The sequence below is a fragment of the Hibiscus syriacus genome, unplaced genomic scaffold (genome assembly GCF_006381635.1).
Source record: "Hibiscus syriacus cultivar Baekdansim isolate YM2019G1 unplaced genomic scaffold, ASM638163v2 tig00012635_pilon, whole genome shotgun sequence".
Classification (NCBI taxonomy): domain Eukaryota; kingdom Viridiplantae; phylum Streptophyta; class Magnoliopsida; order Malvales; family Malvaceae; genus Hibiscus; species Hibiscus syriacus.
The window spans coordinates 22,724-36,458 of NW_024062287.1; the positions used below are offsets into that span (position 1 = coordinate 22,724).

A 13,735-nucleotide genomic window follows, 5' to 3' on the forward strand; every position below is an offset into this window, starting at 1 on the left:
CATATATTTGTGTGTGTATATATGTTATAAACATAAGTATATATAAGTATATATAAGTAAATAATTAAATATGAGTGACTAAAATAAAAGATTTTAAAATTAACATTCACATTTAATAATTATGCACATTAAAGAAAGAAGAAAAAAATTAAAAGTAATTAGAATGTATACATGATTAAATTGTATTGAATTGAAAATTCAAGAGATTTACAATTAAATCATGACTAAAATGAAAGAAAACAAAAATAAAAGTAAAAAGTAAAAAAAAATAATTGTTGGAGGAAAGCGGCCTAATTAACCCAATAATCTTATTAGATACCAATGCTAGACGCCAACTTCTTAAATTTGCCATAAAAAAATTTGGTGAACAAAGCACATACGAGTTCAGTACCATTTCATTCGTAAAAAGGTGGAAGAATGGACGGTAGATATGCAAAAGACTCATACCAAAGACAACATAGCAGATTTCATGATGAATGCGATCAATGCCGATAAATTTACTTGGTGTCGATCCTCTTGTGGCCTGACGGAAATATAAGCAACATGAAGGTACAAGGTAGAAAGAATGGTGTGAAGATATGATTGTTCCAATCAAATCTTCATGTGAGAGATTGTTGAAAAACGGTGCACATGGGTGCACATGGCACCGAAAATCATTTAATTGCTTTGTCAAATGGGGGTACCGAAAGGTGTAGAAAATATATTATTTTATTTTATGGTAAAATCATATCTAGTCATTGTAATTTAGGGTATTTACAAATTAATCCTTAAGTTTCAAGCTTGTGTTTGCTTTGTGTTAGAATTGCCCTGCCTTTTTGCTTTGTGTTTGCTTGGCAGCAACACCCATGTTAGACATGTTTGATCAAGCTTTGTGTTTGCTCGACTCATAGATTGGAATAAGGAGGAATTTGGATAATAATTTAAATAATTCAAAAAGTTAGATGCAATTGGTTTCTGAATGGAGATCGTGTTGGGAAATAAACGAGTAATTTTCCTATAACCAAATTAGTGAAAATGCGAAATAAAAACGAGAAAATAATACCCGAAATTGATAACGGAGTTCAACCAATTTTACCTACGTCTCCGGACTACTGTAGATCTTTTACTAAAGAGAGAAAATTTACAGGTGTTTACAAAACACTCACAACTCGCAAGAAAACTCTCTAGTATTAGAAGAAAGAAATGATTTGGGATGGTTTTGAAGCTAATGAATTAGAATATTTATAGTTAAAGCTTAAAGACTTAATCTTATAAATACCCTAAAGTTCAGGGATTAATTGTGAGATTTTACCCTTTCATTTTCAACAATTGAGGCTTGCCCTTTTTGACAAAATTAGTGAACTTTTCAGTGGAATTCGATGCCACCAATTTTGCCAACTTTTTTTGACTTTTACTTCCAACAGATCGGAACATAAAGTTTTATTATTCCTATGGGAATCAGAGGCGTCAGATGAATATGATTCATTCACTTCGTCTGAATAATGGGAATTGGTGCTCTGACCAAAATATTCTCGACAATTGGATGTAAGGTTCTATGGACATTTATTTTCTAGCTCGGGAGTGAATGGTTCCATGTGTAATGTTCGCGGATGTTTCTCTTCGATTGATCGGGCGATGGAGCAAATAATAATTTGAAATCTTAGCATAGAGGAGGTTAAAGAAGCTATGTTTTCTATGAATCCTTCCAAGGCCCTAGGTTATAATGGTTTTCAAGCTTTCTTCTATCAGCAGAATTGGGATATTGTGGGTGAGTCAATGTTCCAGTTTGTTCGTAGTTGCTTTGTGGAGTGAAGAATTCCGCCAGAAATTAATAAAACGCTACTTGTCCTCATCCCAAAGTCTAGCTCCCTGAAAAATCTCATATGATTTCGGCTAATAAGTCTATGCTTGGTCCTTTTTAAAGCAATTACGAAAGTAATAGTGAATATATTAAAGCCTTTTATTTCTCGTTGAGTGAATGACAGTCAAACAAGCTTTGTCCCAGGTCACAGTATGTCTGATAATATAATTATTGCACAAGAAGTAATCCATTCGATGAAGAGGAAGAAGGGAAAAAGGGGGTGGATGGTGATTTAGGTTGATATTGAAAAGGCTTATGACCGTTTGGAATGGAGCTTCGTTCATGATACTTTGACTGATATTGACATTCCGGGGAGGTTGCGGGATTTGATTATGAGTTGTGTTACGACGCCAACAACGTAAATTTTGTGGAATGGAAAGAATACGAATTCATTCACACCTTCTCGGGGTATTCAGCAAGGAAATCCTTTGTCCCCATATTTATTCTTGCTTTGCATGGAGAGCTGTCATAGGCTATTCAGAGGAAAGTTCAGAAGAATGAATAGAAACTAATCCAACTGTCGCATGGGACATAAACTATCACATTTATTATTTGTTGATGATCTTCTGAGGCCTCTGTGGAGATAAATGTGATTAAACAAGTTTTTCAGGATTTTTGTACTAGTTCGGGTCACGATGTTAGTGATGCAAAAAATGACTAAGTGAAAGCTGATATTAGCAGGGGTTTTTACTTTTTAGTCTACTTGAGTTGATCAATTGGGGAAGTATTTAGGAGTTTCGTTGCTTCATAGCCTAGTTACCAAGTCCACTTATTAGTACCTTGTTCAGAAGATACAAGACAGACTTTCAGGTTGGCAGAGTCACTATCTTTCTTTTGTTGGGCGAGTGACGCTAGCAAAAGCGGTTTTGGCGGCGTTACCATCGTATAGGGCCGTAAATGAGACGAGACAGATCGCGAGCTACTCGAGATCGACTTGATCTTGGCTCGATAAATATTCGGATCGAATGGAATTGACTCAAGCTCGAACTTGACTCGAGTTCTTAACGAGCCGAAATGAGCTACTCGATATTCGACTCGAAAAGCTCGTGAGAAAAAAAATATTATTTTATAATTTTAGATTTTTTAAAATTACATTATTAAAAATATATTAAAAATACATTATTGATGAATAAATATTCTTGAATTGAAAATGGTTAAAAATTATTTTTGAATAAATATTCTTATATTTATTTTAAATTAATAAAAAAATTATTTATCTGACAAATATTTAATATATTTCTAATGATAATATTTGTAATAACTAATTTTTTAAATTTTTGTTATATTTTGAGGTTTCGAGTTCAAATATCATAAATATCAAGGGTTTGAGCATTTAATATCAAGATACTATATTGTATTTACCTCATAACTAATTTTTTATTTGATAATAAATATAATATAATAAAAAAATATGATTCAATTTAAATATTAATAATTTTAAAAAAATATATCAAAATAGAGTGTAACCGATTTTATAAAGAATTAAGAAAAAAAACTCATTTAGACTAAATTAATATCTTAATTAACAAAATTAATGGCATCAAATCATATTTGAGAGAAAATGATCATCCCTAATACTAACATGTACCATATAAAGTAAAACAAGACAAAATATATGTGGATTACTAGATTCTACTCTAAAAAAAAGAAAGTAATAATTGCAGAGTTGGAAAATCAAAGCAGTAAATAAAAAGAATACTGAGAAGAGAAGAGGAGCAGAAATAAAAAAGATTGAAGTTTCTTATTAGATTTTTGTTCCCTAGAAAGCAAAAGAAAACAAGTATACTCTCTCTCCTTTCACTAATCCATCTCATTCCTTCTAATTATGTGATAAGGTTTAGGGTTTAGAGTTTAGGCTTTATAGTTAGTTTAGGATTTAGGGTTTAGAGTTTATGTGATATGATTTAAGATTTAGAGTTTATGTGATATGATTTAAGGTTTAGGGTTTATGTGTTAAGAGTTAGGGTTTAGGGTTTAGGGTTTAAGTTATATACATGAAGGTAACATACAAATTATGCAAAATGATGTTATGTGACTCCTAAATAAACCATTCGCATACTTATACATAAACATAAACATATCAACATGCAAAATAAATATACACAACTAATTAAAGAAAACAATCTTAATCAGGGACTAAATTAAGAAAAACCTAAATGTGAGGACTAATTTAAGCTAAAATTTAAACAATATAGGGACTGTTTTGTACAAAACACATAAATCTAGAGAGCCTAAAGCTAATTTACTCCTAAGGTTACGGTGGCTAAACGATAATTAACCCCAAAATTAATTAGGGTTTAGAACCTAAATTAAAACAAACCTAAACTAAATATTCATTTCAGCCACTCAAGCCTAACGCCCTCACCTTCTCCAACTCTCCCCCTCTCATTCTCACGCAAACCAGAAAACAGTGCCGCAACTGCCTCTCCTCTCGCCTTTCTTCAACGGAGTTCTACACTTCGACCGCCACCATGACCCTCTCAAAACCCACAACCACCATGAAAATAAAACCCTCTCCCCATCACTAGCAACGCCACCGTGAAAAAGTTCAGAACCAAGCACTCCGACTGCTATTAGTAACGGCTGGTTAACCAAACACAAGCCTTACCCAACCTTAAACTCTCTGATCTTCACTATTATAAAACCCCCAAACACTAAGACTACATGCAACAACCCCCAACTTCTAGGATCGATGAGTTCGACTCTAAACTCCGATGCACTGCACGGTAAACTATCAAGACCCACCTCTTCTTATTTTATAATGAACTTATTTTTGACTAACTCAGCCCCTTATTTTTACAGTGAGGCTTGAACGGCTAGGAGGCAAAGCAGGATGAACTACAACCAAGGTAAACGCTTAAGCTATCTCCTTTATGCCTTTAACTTGGTTTAGATCCAAAACATATGAATGTGTATATGTTTCATATTATATATTATTGAACTGTTTTATAAGCATCATTGAGCGAGAAGTTTAGTTTATGTTTGCTTTCCACATTTAAGTGTTGGTAAGTTAGATCCAATATCTTTAATTTCTTATATAATCTTCAGACTGTGTGCTTTGGATTTTTCAATATCCTATGTCTCTTGATTAGGTTATTTCTGCTCGTAAAGGGGAATTTGAAACTGGATATGAGAAGGGTGGGCAGACCCGTGAACATGTCCAATTGGCAAAGACGTTAGGTGTTGCAAAGCTACTTGTAGTAGTTAATAAGATGGATGAGCACACTGTCAACTGGTCTAAAGAAAGGTGTTTTGCATGTCTTTTCATTACTAGTCTTAGCTTCTTTGCCGCCTTTTGTGTGGATTTTCATATTATTGATAGATGTCTTATTCTTCAGGTATGATGAAATTGAGTCAAAGATGACACCTTTTCTGAAGTCTTCAGGCTACAATGTGAAGAAAGGTATTTGAAATGTTGTTATTTAAGAGCTTGCAAGTTGCAATATTTTCTTGATGTTTTCAAGCTTGTAGAACTGTTCGTTTATGTCATTGTAATGGTGAGATAAGAACAACTTAACTGTGCAGAGGAACTAGAGAAACTAACAAATGAATTTGAGGTTATGTAACACGTATATGGTTACTTTTATGATTGGACTTGTCCTCTGCCGTCCAGATATGCATATATCGTGGTTGTGGGCTATTTAGTCTGATATGTCAGCATCGAACTCTGCAATTGTCTTACAAAGAAATTTTACCTTTTTTTAACAATGATGTTTGGCTAGTCAACCAAGCTATTGTTTTATCAAATTATGAAGGAAAACACTTGCTGTAAGTTTGTCTAGGAAACTTAGGTGCTATTTGAGAAATTAGAATTTATCAGAATATTTTGGAGCTGAAATTATGGACCTAGACACAAATAATTGATGTTATCTTGCCTAATTTTAAAGTTAACTTATATCTAATTAGGATTTTGCTCTTTAAATGCTTGATTAACATACCATGCTCTTTTTGTCCAACTCTTAATAGATTCAGATATAGCATGCATGTTTATGTTGGTGAGGATTATATTCATGCTTTATGGTTTGATTAATTTTCCTTGCATATAATTAGTTCTTTAAAGCCAGTTATATTTGATTGGTTACTCTTGTTTGAACTTACAGATGTTCAGTTCCTACCTATAGCTGGTCTTGCTGGTTTAAACATGAAAGCAAGAATAGATAAGAGCATATATCCTTGGTGGAATGGCCCCTGTCTATTCGAAGCCCTTGATCGTATTGAAGTTCCTCTCAGAGATCCCAAAGGTCCATTTAGGTATTCTTTATAGCCTATCTTCCATGGCAGGGCTACTGCCTGCACAAAATTTGTGTTTGGTTCTAGCTCCCGCAATCTTCTTGTGCATAACCAAATTCTTGGTATCTTATTGTATGACATGCCTATTGATTGGTGTGTGCAGGTGATTGGTGTAGATCCCTTCATGGAGTGAAAAGAAAGAATAAGGTAAATGTATTTTTTTATGATAGAGTTTGTTTTCTTTTTTAAATATATGTAGACTTATTTGAGTTTTTAAATTATTGCAAAATGATGACAAACAACCGAAAGAAATTATTATATCAGTACCTTTGAAAGAATCGATAATGTGACAAATTAAAAGGTTTAATATTTGAATTTGTTAATCTTGTATTTTTTTTACTTCATATTTGTAATGATTTCATGCTTTTTTATAGAATAATTTATTATTATTTATTGTCTTTTACTCTTTTTGATAGGTGCTATGTATGAAAGCTTGGGCATGTTACAGTTATTTTTTTTTTTTTTGTGAATTTGGGTTTTGTGGTACATGAACAGGTAGATTGGAATATTTTGTTGCTGGATTTCGTGTTTTCTATGGAAGATTTGCCTTTGTATTTTGAGTTTTGAAACACTATTTTTATGGCAAAAGTTGTTGTTTTGCTTTGGGAGGATTGTAAATGGGTGCCTGGTGTGGGCGCATGTTTGATGTTATGTGTTTAGAACATGTTCTACAATCATAACTACTCTTGTATGCATCCTATAAAGTTTCTGAAATGAGTTCATATTATCATAAAAAAAATGTATTGGTGATGGTTGATTAAAGGGCAAATTATTTATATATTTTAAATGTAATATAAGATTTTTGTAGGTTCAAATTCGAGTTTGAATTCGAGCTTGAATCGAGCTCAAAATCGAGCTCAAAATTGAGCTTCAATCGAGCTCGAGTCTTGAGCTTCAATCGATGTCTTGAATTTTTTTTAGTTCGAGCCTTTTCGAGTTCGAGTCGAGTTTCAATATTATCTTTCGAGTTCGAGTCGAGCTTGAAAATTTTAGGCTCGCGAGTTTTCGAGTCGAGCCTACATTTAAAGTTTTCGAGTTCGAGTCGAGCTCGGCAATACTCGAACTCGACTCGGCTCGTTTACCCCCTACCATCATATGCCTTGTAAACCTATCACCTCCAAAAAGGTATTTGTATGGTGATTGTGTAACTTATCCGTAGATTCATTTGGGGTGGATCTGATGAGAAACAGAAAGTACATCTTGTACAGTGGCATGAAGTATGTGAGCCAATTAAAAATGGAGGGCTCGAGTTTAAAATTTTGTGTATCCAAAATTATGCTTTTCTTATGAAGATTGTGTTTCGTCTTATCTCAGAGACGAATCAGTTATGGGTTCCGGTTTTGAAGGCCAAATATAAATTCGACAGTAACATGTCGGTATTTATCAGTAAGGTGGGGAACTCAAGATTTTGGTCGGGACTTGCGCTAGTGTGGAATAATGTTTGATCGGGGTTGTCATGGAGTATTAGGGATGGCTCTTTGGTTGATGTCTGGGAAGATATGTGGATTGCTGACTTGGGACCTTGAAAATATTGGTGTATTGTTCCTGGCTTATCGAATGAAAATCCCTTTCCTGTTTGTGACTTAACGGTTAATTGAGGAGGGTGGCAAGGACGTACCACCCTGGCACTGGGAGGAGAATAACGGTTTCTCGGTGAGAAGCGCTTATCTTAGCAGAAAAACGCGTATGGGATTCACATATAAGGTTTCGATGTGGATACCCCTTCAGGCCTATCGAGGTTTGTCGAGGATAAAATTATTCCTCTGGTTGTTATACAAGAACAAAATTCTTTCGAATGAGGAGCGTTGGTGTAGGCACATGGCAACGGACTTGAGCTTTGGAATTTGTAGTGCGGATGTTGAGTCCAAATTACATATTCATCGAGATTGTACCATGGCAAAAACATTAGTTGGAACTGAATATTGGTAAGTCGGAGTATTTTCCTAAGGTTATTGCCGATTGGGATTTGATGTTTGGATCTATTTTATGGTGTCTTTGTGTCGAAGAAATCGACTCTTGTTTGATGAGAATTATGCAATGAAGGAAAGTGTTTTAAATCAAAGCTCTTGGATTACGGAATAGGCTGTGTCCGCAAAAATTTCGAATATCAAACGAACTCGCGTTGATTATGAGCCTGTGAACAGAGAGAGGCCGTGGCAACAGCCAAGGGTGAATGTCGTTAAGTTGAATATTGATTGACTAGTGTTTATTTTGTGTAACATTTTATAATTAAATACTCCTCGTTTGTTCATTATTTTTGTTGATTAGGACGTTTTTACATGATAATGTACTTAAAATGACTAAAAACTGTACTTTTTGTTCTAGAATCAAGGCTGGAACAATGGGCATGAAATGCTGATGTGGCAATGAGTTACCAACTTCTAGAAAGTCCAGTCAGCAGCGTCCAGTCAACAATTCTATAAGGTGGATGGATGGTTGAAGCATTTCAAGCATTTGAAATTCAAGTTTTTAGGAATTAGCTTTTTAATTTTTATGATTTAAATTTAAATAGTTATCTTTTGTATTTTCAGCACATCTTAGGGTTTTAGGAAACTATAAATACTCACCTTGGTTAAAGCTTCAATGATATCTCAGATTGCCTAATTTTTTTCTTTCTTTAGTTTAATAAAAATTCTTTCTTTTCTTCTAATTTCATTTTCTTTAATTTTCTTTTAAGCCAATGGCTAAAGCGATTACTCAATTTCAACGTGAAAAATTGAAAAACACTTGAATATCTTCGGAAATCTCTCTCAATTTCTTGCACTTATTTTCAAAAATCAAAACGATTTTCAAAACCAAAGATTGACGTTGGTCAGGATGTTGTTGCGATTAAACGTGTGGGAGGAAAGATCAACTTATTGAAAGAACATTCGACTTCCTATGAACACACTTATCCAATGATTGCTAAGGGGGAATTGAGATCGGAATCTGTTATTGTTGAAACAACATAATCTGAGTCGGTCTTTTACGAACTTAATTGGTTCTTGGTTTACAACAATTAATGTTAATTAGATTAATTTTCAAAGTTGGAATCAAAGTTTGTACTTGGGTATTCGGTATATAAAGCATAGTCACAAGGATTGATCCTTGTAGACAAGTAACCGACATGAATCCCGAAGTAAAAAAAACTATTTCGATGATCCAAAGAAACTGAGTCAAAGCGACAACCCAAGGTTAATTTACCTTATTGAATTCACTTATTTTAAATCTTCTTTACTTTTTTTTATCTTATTTCTTTTCTTGTTTTATTTACTTTACTCTCTTCATCTACAAATCCCCCATTACTCAAATTCTACTCCATCCACTTCTTGGCACAAAGATTAAACAAAACACGAATAAATCATAAAGTTTTCTTAGTCTCTGGGTTTGACACTTACTTCTCCTTTACTACGTTAAATTTCATTTATTTATTATTAATTGAGAGGAAAAAATTATTTTGAAGCGAAAAATGACGCGTGTCAAATTGGCGCTGTTGCTGGGGACTAAGTGCAAGTTATTGGTTTATTTCTTTTTTTTTTTTTGTTTTTAAATTATGACCAGGAAGTGGAGGAAACATCTTGCGGAACATGTAGTCTGGATCAGGTCATCAGACTAACGACGTTAAATAAAACGCTTTAATGGGATGTAACCCATTTTTATCTTTTGTTTGCTTATTTTTTATTTTTATTTTTATTTCCATTTTATTTATTTATGTTTTTATTTTATTTTTCTTTAAATTTTGTAGGTATCCCGTTATTCCTAATTAAATTTGGATTTACTTTGAAGTTGGAAACCGATCGAATAACACATGAAATTGCCGAATTTTGGAGCAGTTATTTGTGCACAAGAAGCAAGGAGCAATCATACAAGACTTTGGATTTTTACCCAATTTAATGAAAATCACCGTTTCATTTTATTGGACACATTTTAGCGCCTTTTTCCTTGGCCCAGGCGCACTCGCCCTTGCCTCACGCCACTGTTGCTTCATTCAACTCCATCTCTCTTGTTTCTAACAATGGTCATCACTAGATCGAAGAGTATTATTTTTCCCTCTTTTGCTTTAAATTTGAATTATGTTTTGGGATAAAATGGATTAAGTGATGGGAGGAATATTGTTGAATTTCACCTTGATTTTTGGATGGTTGGAATTGAGTTATTTTGATTTTGAATTATTTGAATTGTTTCTTGCCTATTCTTTAGTTTACTTGATTGTTTTAATTTTTTCGATGAATTTTTAATTTTACTTTGAATTGAACTTTGATGCATGATGGTTAGTTGGCATAGCTAGTGAATCTTTCAAGAAATGTTTTTGACATTCCATGGTTTATTAGTTGAATTGATGCTAGACTTGATACATTAAGCCTATTCTTCTGAGTTTTGAGCCTAATAAGCATACATTTGACTAGTGTTTATTTTGTGCAACATTTTATGATTTAATACTCCTCGTTTGTTCATTATTATTATTGATTTGGGTGTTTTTACTTGATTTCTATGCATGGGAATGTCTTTTGTTTTTAAATTATGACCAGGAAGTGGAGGAAGCATCTTGCGGAACATGTAGTCTGGATCAGGTCATCAAACTAATGACGTTAAATAAAATGATTTAATAAGAGGTAACCCATTTTTATCTTTTGTTTGCTTATTTTTTATTTATTTTTATTACCATTTTATTTATTTATGTTTTTATTTTATTTTTCTTTAAATTTTGCAGGTACCCGTCATTCCTAATTAAATTTGGATTTACTTTAAAGTTGAAAACCGATCGAATAACACTTGAAATTATCAAATTTTGGAGCAATCATTTGTGCACAAGAAGCAAGGAGCAATCGGGCACGACTTTGGATTTTTACCCAATTTAGTGAAACTCACCGTTTCATTTAATTGGACACATTTTAGCGCCTTTTCCTTGGCCCAGGCGCACTCGCCCTTTTCGATCGCCTCATGCCACCGCTGCTTCATTCAACTCCATCTCTCTTGTTTCTAACAATGGTCGTTACTAGATCGGGAAGTATTTTTTCCCTCTCTTCTTCTTAATCTTCTTTTTTTCTTGTTTTTATTTACTTTACTCTCATCATCTATAAATCCCTTATTACTCAAATTATACTCCATTCACTTTTTGGGTAAAGATTAAACAAAACACGAATAAATCAAGAAGTTTCTTTAGTCTTTTTGGGATCGACCCTTACTTTTCTTTTACTATGTTAAATTTCTTTTATTTATTAATTGAGAAGAATAAATTATTTTAACACGAAAAACGACGCGTGTCACTTATGGTGCTTGGCGTGCTCAAGATGGCTTGGCGGTTTATGGAGGGGTTCTTAGAGACCATGAAAGACGGTGGATGCGGGGCTTTACAAAACAGATCGGGAAGTGTAAGATGTTGCAGAAGACGGCTATCGAATAGAGCAAAATCGCAACTGATAATTTGAGAAAATAACAATGAAGATAAAAGAGACACAAAATTTACGTGGAAAACCCCTGAATAATATAGGGTAAAAACCACTGGCAACGGTAGAAGAATTTCACTATGAGAAAATAGGAATTACAACTTCTCTCAATCGACCAAGGAGAAAACAATGATAATTCTCTCTTGATAAAAAGGAGAAAACAACTCTCAAGAAACTCTCTAAATTCTCTCTAGTATTGGAAGAAAGCTAGAATGCTTTGGGATGGTTTTGAAGCTAAATGAGCTAGGGTATTTATAGTTGAAGCTTTAAGGACTAATTTGTAAATACCCTAAATTACAATGGCTAAAATTGAGGTTTTACCATTGTTGAAAAATCAACAAATGCTGCACCGAATGTTGAAAACAATTTCTGCAGCCCAAGCTTTTTGACAATTGCCATTCAATGCATTAATTGCACCGAAATGGCTTGACTTTCAACAATCTCCCACTTGAAGATTTGATTGGAACAATCATATCTTCACACCATTCTTTCTACCTTGTACATTCATGTTGCTTACGTTTCTGACAGGCCACAGGAGGATCGACACCAGGTAAATTTATCAGCATTGATCACCTTCGTCATGAAATCTGCTATGTTGTCTTTGGTATGGATCTTCTGCGTATCTACTGTCCCTTCTTCCACCTTTTCACGAATGAAATGGTACTGAACTCGTATTTGTTTTGTCCTTGAATGAATGCTGGATTCCTTGCTAGATGCAAGGCGCTTTGACTGTCACAAAATAGAGAGACATACTCTTGATTGTGCCCAAGCTCCTCCAATAGCATCTTCAACCAAATTGCTTCTTTACTATCTTGTGTAGCTGCTACATATTCTACTTCTGTTGTTGACGTAGCCACAACTGACTGCAATTTTGAAACCCAGCTTACAGCTCCAGCAGCAACTTTGAACACATACCCTGTAGTAGATTTGCTTTTATCCAAATCCCCTGCATAGTCAGAATCTACATACCCATTGATTAGTAAATTTGATCCTCCGTAGCATAATGCAACATTTGAGGTCCCTTTGATGTATCTCAGGATCCTCTTTATTGTATTCCAATGCTCTATGCCTGGATTCGTCATGTACCGACTAACCACTCCCACTGCTTGTGCAATGTCTGGTCTTGTGCATATCATAGAGAACATTAAACTTCCCACTGCTGATGCATACGGTACTCGAGACATCTCCATCCTCTCTTTTTCACTGTTAGGACTCATACTGGAGGATAATTTGAAGTTAATAGGAAGAGGAGTAGAAATTGGCTTACAATCTTGCATGCTGAATCGTGACAAGATCTTTTTCAAATAATTCTTTTGTGAAAGCCAAATCTTCCTATTACTTCTGTCTCGGTGAATTTGCATCCCTAGAATCTTGTTTGTTGATCCCAAGTCCTTCTTTCAAATTCCCTAGCCAGTTGTGCCTTTAATTCTTCAATATGATCTTTGTTGGGTCCTGCAACCAACATGTCATCCACATACAACAACAATATAACAAAATTATTATCACTAGACCTCTTAAAATAAGCACAAGGGTCTGCATTAAGTCTGTTGTATCCAAGGCACATAATAAATGAATCAAATCTCTTATACCAACACCTCGGCACCTGCTTTAGACCGTACAGAGATTTGTTCAACCTGCAAACCAAGTTCTTCTTTTCTTTTTCTTCAAAACCTTCAGGCTAGAGCATGTAAATCTCTTCTTCAAGATTTCCATGAAGAAAAGTTGTTTTAACATCTAGCTTCTCTAGATATAAATTCAATGTAGCACACATTGCCAAAACTACTCGAACTGTTGTTAGTCGAACCACGGAAGAAAATATTTCATTGAAATCAATACCTTCTTTTTGAGCATATCCTTTGACCACCAGTCTTGCACGATACCTCTCAACTTGATCGTCACCATTTCGCTTGATTTTGAAGACCCATTTGTTACCAATTGGCTTCCTTCCTTGTGGTAGTGGCACAAGGTCTCATGTATTATTTTTATGAAGGGCTTCAATTTCTTCTTGCATCGCCATCATCCATAATGAAGCATCTGAGTTGTTTATTGCCTCCTGGTATGTTGATGGCTCACCGTCCTCTGTTAAAAGGCGGTATGCAATATTACCTTCTATAACATAATCTGAGTGCCAATTGGGACGTCTTTTCACACGATCTGATTGACGAGTTGTTGGAGCTTC

The 13,735-nt window shown here is 34.3% G+C and overlaps 1 protein-coding gene across 1 annotated transcript; it reads left to right on the forward strand.

The window, feature by feature from the left end:
- The first annotated feature begins 4,919 nt into the window (after positions 1-4,919).
- LOC120205700 (eukaryotic peptide chain release factor GTP-binding subunit-like) lies at positions 4,920-6,125 on the forward strand. Its single transcript, XM_039205536.1, has 3 exons — positions 4,920-5,087; positions 5,179-5,243; positions 5,941-6,125. Exons 1-3 carry the CDS (start codon positions 5,053-5,055, stop codon positions 6,102-6,104), a joined length of 264 nt encoding a protein of 87 aa, XP_039061467.1. The 5' UTR covers positions 4,920-5,052; the 3' UTR covers positions 6,105-6,125.
- Positions 6,126-13,735: the final 7,610 nt, after the last annotated feature.